This window comes from Orbicella faveolata, unplaced genomic scaffold, assembly GCF_042242905.1.
Source record: "Orbicella faveolata isolate gen_17 unplaced genomic scaffold, um_ofav_v1 contig_14, whole genome shotgun sequence".
NCBI lineage: Eukaryota > Metazoa > Cnidaria > Anthozoa > Scleractinia > Merulinidae > Orbicella > Orbicella faveolata.
Window position 1 is genome coordinate 14,018,198 of NW_028301541.1, and position 9,303 is coordinate 14,027,500.

General features: G+C 38.6%; 1 protein-coding gene and 1 pseudogene across 3 annotated transcripts in view; both read left to right on the top strand.

Annotated features, from left to right (window-relative positions):
• The window catches only part of LOC110047379 (uncharacterized), a 32,608-nt pseudogene continuing 23,305 nt past the window's right edge, over nt 1–9,303 (top strand). Inside the window, exons 1-3 of the transcript XR_016206413.1 lie at nt 1–1,546; nt 2,474–2,852; nt 4,114–4,877. The product of XR_016206413.1 is annotated as an uncharacterized LOC110047379 (transcript). The remainder of the gene's footprint in view (nt 1,547–2,473; nt 2,853–4,113; nt 4,878–9,303) is intronic.
• LOC149114112 (uncharacterized) overlaps nt 8,206–9,303 on the top strand; it is a 39,934-nt gene continuing 38,836 nt past the window's right edge. For both annotated transcript variants that reach the window (XM_089286715.1, XM_089286714.1), the window contains exons 1-2: nt 8,206–8,399; nt 8,982–9,303. The exon at nt 8,982–9,303 is cut by the window's right edge and continues 50 nt beyond it. In XM_089286715.1, coding sequence (XP_089142841.1) covers nt 8,283–8,399; nt 8,982–9,303 — 439 coding nt within the window. In that variant the 5' untranslated portion in view covers nt 8,206–8,282. The remainder of the gene's footprint in view (nt 8,400–8,981) is intronic.

The following is a 9,303-nucleotide window of genomic DNA, read 5'->3' on the forward strand; positions in this document are numbered from 1 at the left end:
CTCAGATTCCAAGCACCTCTTTCGTTCCAAAAAAGCAAGCGACTGCAAGTTAAACATTAATCCCTTACACAGGGAAGTCATTTATTTGAGTTAAAGGAGACGTGTCGTTGGATGGCATGTTCGTGTTGTAGTAAATTCTGGAATGCGTGTGTTCAACGATAGCTGTCACCTTTAACCCTCTCGTTCCAGTTGAATCTCAACGGATGTGTCATGGTATTTTTTCAATTTGTTGTTTTCTCAGACATAACAGCCCCAAAATAGAACATCTGGCAATGCTTTCACTCTACGCCAGCGGTGAATTTTCCAAATTCCTTAAGTCGTGTTCATTACATTTATGAACAAAGAATTCCTTCTTTACATTTCAATGCTGGAATATATATCTGATCCATGTTCAGAAACAAACATTAACGTTAGGGTTGAAACCATCCATAATCAATTAAGTCGTTACGATAATATCAAAGCGTTTCGCTGCTAGTTATCTTTTAACAAAGTTCTTATCTCTGCTGAAAACACCGCAAAGTTAATTAGTGCATTTCTCAGTCCTGTGCCTTATCTTTGAAATTCATTTTAAACACAAGACGTGGTGATACTGTTTGAAAACTATTGTGAGAAATCATTGATTTCTGACAGAGGAGAAATTTTAACCATAGTGAACAATTCAATCTCACCTGGTTTCTTTGAACTGACATTGTATCCCAAAACATCTTTTTTCAATTAGTTTTTATGTCCTTTACTTAATATACTCTCTGTTTGACGCTTTGGATGTTCTGCAATTCTCTCCGAGTTTTCTTTCTGATCCTGTCGCAGAAAATAGTAAAAGTGATCATATCAGCCAGGTCAGAAATCTAAGTTATTTGTTAAAAATGTTCCGCTGAATAGTATTACTCCTTCATTAAACACAGTTGGTTAACGCATAAAAATTCCTGATTCTCAATATCATTTTACACACCTTCCATTTGTAATAAGCACTCCTTTCATGCCCAAATAAAAATCCATTTCCCGCTTAAAATAGTTGTAAAATGCAACCTCGTTATACAGAAAAAACGGTAAAATCTAAACTACTCTTCTTTTACTCTTGGATTACGGAGCACTCAAAGTCCCTCCGAAAGAAGGGGACAGGAGGTAATTCCGCATGGGTGTTGACAGCTAATGTTAGCTCAAGACTAAGCCTGCTGGTGGTTATGTTATGAGAGGTCTCTTTATGTCTTACCTTGATTAAAATCTCCTTGCCGGGTTATAACCTCAGTTTTGAGAAATTGCGTCTTATATAAACTGACTGGCATTAACTTACATTCCAATATGACATTAGAAGACGCGCCTTAAAGGCTGAGCACATACCATCACGGAACCAGTTACGAAACGAGCTCATACCACACAGACGTGAAGTTCTGCTGTTATGAAGTGTTAATCTTTTTAACTCCTGAAGCATGGCACAGTTTGTGTATTTTACTGCTTTGTTGGTGTTGTGTGGAACCGGGGACTCACTGGAAACCACCTCCAGCCCTCAACAACAAAATATTGGCGATGCCAAGGACTTATGTGAGGTGCGAAGTTGAATATAACTGCCTCTTTTACGGAAAATCAGTCTGTTAATTATAAGATGCAAAGATATTTTGCATGATTTCCATAATCTCTCATTTGTGGCAGTTAAGTCTCTGATCGAAACATAAAAGACATATGTCTCTGGTCCCAAATCGAGGCTTATTACTCAAGTTAGACAAAGCGATATAAGAATGTTTGTTTCCTTAGTCATAGTAAATTCTCTCAAGGAATGTTAATGATGACCGTGTTGCTCTCATTGAGAGTCGGCTTCACAAACAAACAAACATTGTTATGCAAGAATTAGAGGAACATATTTGACTTGATTAAGAGAGGTGCAGGGTGACACTCAAGATGACTGATGTAGATATGAAGAATGTGACCGCTGTCCCTAAATTGAGGGGATTTGTTCTTGTCAAAGCAAATCTACAAGGTCACAATTCAAATGACAGACACGCTGACACTGAAATAACAAGTGAATGGTACCGCAAAAATGCAGATTATGTTTTATGCTGCAATATATATGGACATATATAAGATACATTTTGTTCTCGTATTGTTTTAGTTTAGAATTGCGCATGTTTTGCTTTCTTCTTAGAATTAACTCTTCAAAGAAATCTCTGTTTTGCTCCCAGTAAGAGTAAGCTTTACTATGGAACAACCATTATTATTATATAAGAATTAGAGGAACATATTTGACCGATTAAGAAATAGATATCAAGAACGTGACTATTGTCTCAAAATTGACAGGATTTTTTCTTGTCAAAGCAGACCCACAAGGCCACAAGTCCACTAATAGACACGCTGACACTAACATTACTGTTAAAACAAGTCAGTGATATCGCTAAAGCAGTAAGAGACAAGAATACGGATTGTTTTTCATGTCACGATATCTATCGACACAAGAAAACATTTTGTTCTCGTGTTGTTCAAGTTTCATACTGTGTTTCTTAGTCTACCCATGGATTTCCGGTATTCCAGGATCCACTGATATGCCGGAAATGCCTGGTATTCCGGGGCCATAAGGACCGCAGGGAAGAGACAGAGTTAGAGGACAGACCGGTGACAAGAAATCGCAAGGAATGCTGGGACAAAAGGGAGAGAAAGGAAATGAAGGGCCTCATTGGAAGAGCGGACCACCAGGAATGATGGGAGTAAAAGGAGCGCGGGGAACTGTGGACGATCAAGGAATAAAAGGCGATAAGGGAGAGAAAGTTGAAAGCGTGACAAGTCCTTCTAGTGCAGTGCCACAAACCAACTGGAAACAATGTGTGTGGAAGGCTAATGATAATCGAGATAGCGGTAAGATCAAGGTAAGCGTCAAATGTTCTGATTGCCAATGGTTATGGGCAAACTGAATTTCTTTTGCCACCTAATATACGATAAAATTCAGATTCAGAATTGCAGAAGGATTTATGTGAGGGGGAATCAGAATTTTATCATCCAAAGTCTGAGTACATATGCTGTTATCAACCGAAGTATTTTTTCAGCTGGTTTCATGTCATGGTGACGAAACTGATATTACATCTTAAAGATAATGAGAAGTGGAATTTGACTTGCGCACTGGAGTACTGAACAAGCATTCGCATTAATTTTTTATCATTACTTAGCAAGACAAGTGTGACATAAGAATCTTTGTCACGTAGTCCATATGCTATGTAAGGGTGAATCGTTTATACTATCATACTAAATACACAGTTTAAGTCCAAAATTAAGTCGAGGCCCAGGTTTTCTACAATAATAAGCCAAATCATGAGAATGGGTGAAAAATGGAAACGATAAGCCAAAAATAACACGCACAAATCCTTACCGACTGTTTCGTTCTAAACAGGTAAACAATACGTCATGATAAAAAAACAGCTACTTCTACTTCTTTAGTTCAGCTATTTGGTGTTTAAGTTTGGCGACTCAAAAATTCAACCAAGAGTAAGCTCTCTAACCCGTGACCAAGCTTGCCGAATTCGGGTCCGCAATGGGTGCGCAACGATCGTACCACCTGACAGAGTATAAACTATTGATCGTCCAACTGGTATCTGGTCATAGATCATCGATTCAACTCTTTTTGGGGGCTCAGAACTCAAATATTATTTTCTGTGTAAATTCAGCGAGGAAAAGTTCTTCATTATTAAATTTTGTCGGCCCCCTCTATTATTGAGTTGGGTGGGGACTGAGTACCAGGTATTATTAGACGGTGCTTGGCGTGTTTTTGTTTGGAAGGATGGAGAAGGAGATTTGATACTTTGAGGGAACGCAGTCTACTCCTTGTGTAAAATATAACACCACAATGATATCGTGACGGTGGTGCTACTGTTGACATTTCAGTGTAACGGAATGTACTTCACTGACTGAACCGAACGCTTTTTAAGAGGCCAGTACTCCCAAAAACTCACCCAGATTGACTCACTCCTCTAGATTTAAGGGTGGCTCCTTACACCACGCTTGACGCTTTCTCCCGCGCAGCCAACAACTGACGACCGGTGTTCAGTTATAATCCCTTTTAATGATACAAATACAACCAATGTGATATAATTTATTGTTATGAAGACTCACTTGTTTTACTTTCGTTTGTCCCAGGACTGCTCGTTAAATAAGTTGCAGTCTGATACTGCAATCAAAGTCTCATTCCTGGGAAATATGAGAGTCCAGGGCTCTTCTAGGTGTAACCGGTGGTTCTTCAAGTTTAATGGTAACGAATGCAGTGGACCAATGACAATCGAAGCTTTTGTGTACAACGATTGGCCATCTGGGAGTCCCAATCTGCTTCATCATCGATCATTTGAGGGATACTGTGAAAGCATCCCACAGGGCACGGTTAGAGTGGAATTATGGGTAGGACAGTGTCCTGGCCATTCTACTTTGGGTGACGCTTACACTGGATGGTCATCAGTGTCCCGGATAATGATTGAGGAAGTGTCAAGGCCCCAGTCCTAATTAATCAGTTCTCATTATCGAGATCATCGCTTTGCTTATGGTTATTAAAAGTTATTGTGGTGAGAACTGACATTTTTGTGTGCGTTTAGTGAAAGTGTGTGAGCCGTACGAATGGGTAAAAATAAGGCCATAAATGTGATCAGTCTAGCATAAACATTTTCTAAAAATAGAAAATCAGGAAAATTCACGAATAGTAATCTACTTTGCACGTGCACTTTACTTAATTATTGGAAAGTAATTTTATTACGTAGTACTTGCATGTAATACCATTAGAATAAATTCTAAGTTGAGCAAGTCAAATGCATGGCAACATCAGTGCAGTTACATTCCAAAAATGACTAAACAGTTTTTTTCTCAATGTTTGATGTTACCGTATCAGTAATTACTCAAAAACAAATTTCCATATGGTTAATTTTTCCGCTGTTGCTAGGACTAGGATGTGTAATAAGAAAAGAAATGATAAAATAGGAACTGTTTAGGATTTATCTGTAACACTTTGTAACTTACTATACTGTGTCTATAAAAATAGCATTAAAAAACAATGCCGCGTTTGAGACTTAACTTTATCGTATTACAGTGCGACTACTTGAATCGGGCCACCTAGAAAAAAACTAACCAATCGAAACGTAAACTGACAACAATGGAAGGGTAGGTTCTCGCGATGATAAGTGATGTTGTGTTTGACGTGAAAACATAAACGCTATCGACTCCTCTACGTTATATGCACTTTTAAAGAGTCGTTGATGGCAAATTATCATAATTATAAATTTCGCTATCGGGGGAGAGGGGTGGGGGTGGGGGTGGAGTGGTTTTCAAAAAAGTGTAGTGTTTGAAAACTGAACCCCCAAATATTTTCAGATAAAAATTACACCCCTTCTTAATTCTTATCTTAAAAAAGTCCACTCACCCTCCTGACGAGGCCAGAATTTCCTCCTTCGCATACTATCATTCCCATTTCTTCCCATGTCTTTATCCATAGTCAATGGCTGGAGCTCCTCACATCTCTTGTTTCAAAAGATGCTATTTTGACTTGCTGGATGGCTGAGCGACCAGGCTGCCGCGGGCTGCTGCCAAAACGGGACTGGGGCTATCATTACTGATCATCTGATCATCTGTGGGCTCATTAATCCAGACAATATTTGTTCCCAGCTCGAGGAAATGTTTCTGCCTCTATTCCTCCTCTCGCTTCAAGAGCCGCCTGCGAAAAATTTGCCTTTATTTATTGGATTCAGTTATAAAATCTGTTAGACTGCCGTTGCTGTGTTATGAAAGGCTTGTTTTGAAATTGTAAACGATCGGTCCCTAAAAACTCATTTTGCAACAACCAAACACGACGAAGAAGAATCGAACAAATATCTCTTCATCATTCTTGTTTATTAATCACCCGAGAGACTTACCCAGGTACGCATCATGAACTTAAGTACAGTAATCAAAGCCCTGGATCATTGTGCGAAGGGAAAACCATATTGCTCTGAAACCTCTTTTAAATCATGCGACTAAATTTAATGTAGATATAGAACTTTCTCGAGATTAAAGCGGTCACTCGTAGAAGACTCAGTTTTCCTTGGCTAACTAGGTAAAAACGGACTCCTCTAACCAGCATAAAGTGTCCTTGGTTCCTTAGCAAAAGGCAATGTATAAAATAAGTCATCATCATTATCATTAATGAAAAAGGCTCCTTTTTGGTCTCAACGGCCGCATTTACCTAAGAAGACGAATAGAGTGTCTCAGACGCACAATGCGTCGAACATCAAGTGCGTCTAGGTAAATACGAGACGTATTAAACTTGTGCGTTGACGAAAAACTTCTTTTGAGAGAAACTGTCGGTAGCTTAATTATAAATTTTAGTTCAGCACCGAGATTCCCAATTCAGGCAAGTCAGTCTGTTTAATGTGTCTAGTATTTAACTAGAACAACTATACGACTGAGTCATATAATGTGTCCATTTTATGCGCCTTTGTTGAGTTCGTCTGACGTTTAATGCGTCGTCAGTTCCGTATTTACTAAACGCATAATACATCTAAGACGCATTATTCATCTTATTAGGTAAATACGTCCAATGTGCCAATTTCTTTTTAATTTAATCGTATGTATCACGTGTTCCCTTGAAAATCGTATATCCTTCGTAGCAGTGGTTTTCTTATTGAGAGCACGAGCAGCTTCTTGCGCTTCTTGGGCTCTAGGAAAGCAAGCGACTACTTCGCTGACTGAAGCTTACACAAAGCTTAACATTAAACCCTTAAACAGGGAAGTCCTTTATTTAAGTTACATGGGACGTGTCGTTGGATAGCATGTTCGTGTTTTAGTAAATTCTGGAATGCGTGTGTTCAGCGATAGCTGTCACCTTTAACCCTCTTGTTCCATTTTAATCTCAACGTACGTGTTTTGGTACTTTTCCAATTTGTTGTTGTTTGAGATAACAGCCCTAAAATAGAACATCTGGCAATCCTTTTACTCTACGCCAGCGGTGCATTTACCAAATTGATTGATGTGTTCATTAAATTCATGATCAAAGAATCTGTTCTTACATTTCAATGCTGGAATATATCTCTGATGCATGCTCAGAAAAAACATAAACTTTAGAGTTCAAACCATACATAGTGAATTACGTCGTTACCATAATATCAAACCTTTCCGCTGCTAGTTGTCTCTTAGCAAATTTCTTATGACTGCTGAAAATAAACACTGCGATACTTTTGTGTATTTCTCAGTTGTATACTTTATCTTTGGAATTCAGTTTAAGACACAAGACGTGGTAATACTGTTTGAAAACTATTGTGAGAAATCATTGACTTCTGACCGAGAAGAAATTTTAACCATAGTGAACAATTTAATCTCACTTGGTTTCTTTTAACTGACATTGTATCCCAAAACATCTATTTTCAATTAGTTCTTATGACCCTTACTTAATATTCTCTCTGTTAGACGTTTTGGCTGTTTTCCATTATTCTCTCCGAATCTTCTTTATCCTGTCGCAGAAACAAGAACAAGAGATCACGTCAACTAAGTTAGAAAATGAAGAAATTGGTTCAACTGTTCAGTTGGCTAACGGAAAAAGTAACTGCACGAAGATTTCTGATTCTCAATATCATTTTGCACACCCTTCATTTGAAATAAGTACCCCATTCATGTCCACTACCCGCTTAAAATAATGGTAAAATGATGCAACCTCGCTATGTAGGAAAAAGGATAAAATCTAAACTACTCTTCTTTTACTGTAACTCTTGAATTACGGAGTACTCAAAGTCCCTCCGAATAGTAATACTCCATTATTAAACACAATTGTTTAACGCATAAAAATTTCCGATCCTCAATATCATTTTACACACCTTCCATTTAAAATAAGTACTCCATTCATGCCCAAATAAAAATCCATTTCCCGGTTAATTTAATTGTAAAATACAACCTCGTTATGTAGAACAAACGGTAAAATCTACACTACTCTTCTTTTACTGTAACTCTTGAATTACGGAGTAATCAAAGTCCCTCCGAAAGAAGGAGACAGGAGTTAACTCCGCATGCGTGTTGACAGCTAATGTTAGCTCAAGACTAAGCCTGCTGGCGGTTATGTTATTAGAGGTCACCTTATGTCGTACCTTGACGAAAATCTCCTTACCGTGTTATAACCTCTGCTTTAAAAAAAATAGCGTCTCATCTTCGCTGACTGACATTAAACTACATTCCATGACATTAGAAGAGGCGTCTTAATGGCTGAGCACATACCATCACGGAACCAGTTACGAAACGAGCTCATACAACTCAGACGTGCATTTCTACTGTTGTAAAGTGTTGATATTTTTATCTCTTGAAGCATGGCACAGTTTGTGTATTTTGCTGCTTTGTTGGTTTCATGTGGAACTGGGCACTCACTTGAAACCACTAACTGCCCTCAACAACAAAATACCGGCGATACCAAGGACTTATGTGAGGTACAAATTTGAATATCAATTGTCTTTTTTAACGAAAATCAATCTGTTAAACATGAGATGTAAAAATATTTACAGTATTTCTCATTTCTATTAGCTCAGTAAGGCCTAAGTTTCTAGTCCCAAATCGAGGCTGAACTCTTAGATAAGTTGCAGAAAGCGATATAAGAATGTTTGTTTCCTAAGTCATAGTAAATTCTCTCAAGGAATGTTAATGATCTCCGTGTTGCTCCCAGTAAGCGTCGGCTTCACAATCGAGCAAACATCATTGTTATGTAAGAGTTGAAGGAACATATTTGACCGATTAAGAAACAGATATCAAGAACGTGACTATTGTCTAAAAATTGACAGGATTTTATCTCGTCAAAGCAAACCCGCAAGGCCACAAGTCCACCAACAGACACGCTGACACTAACAGTACTGTAAAAACAAGTAACTGATTCGCTAATACAGTAAGAGACAAAAATGCAGATTGTTTTTCATGCCACAATATCTATCGACATAAGAAACATTTTGTTCTCGTGTCGTTTAAGTTTCACACTGTGTTTCTTAATCCAGTGAATGTATTTGTTGCTTTCTTCTTAGAAATCCATATCTACCCATGGATTTCCTGGTATTCCAGGATCCAATGGTATGCCGGGAATGCCTGGCATTCCGGGGCCACAAGGAGTGCAGGGAAGAGATGGAGTTAAAGGACAGACTGGTGACAAGGGATCGCAAGGAATGCTGGGACAGACGGGAGAGAAAGGAAATGAAGGGCCTCGTGGAAAGAGCGGGCCGCCAGGAATGATGGGAATAAAAGGAGCGCGGGGAACTGTGGGCGATCAAGGAATAAAAGGCGATAAGGGAGAGAAAGGAAAAAGCGTGACAAGTCCTTCTAGTGCAGTGCCACAAACCAGCTGGAAAC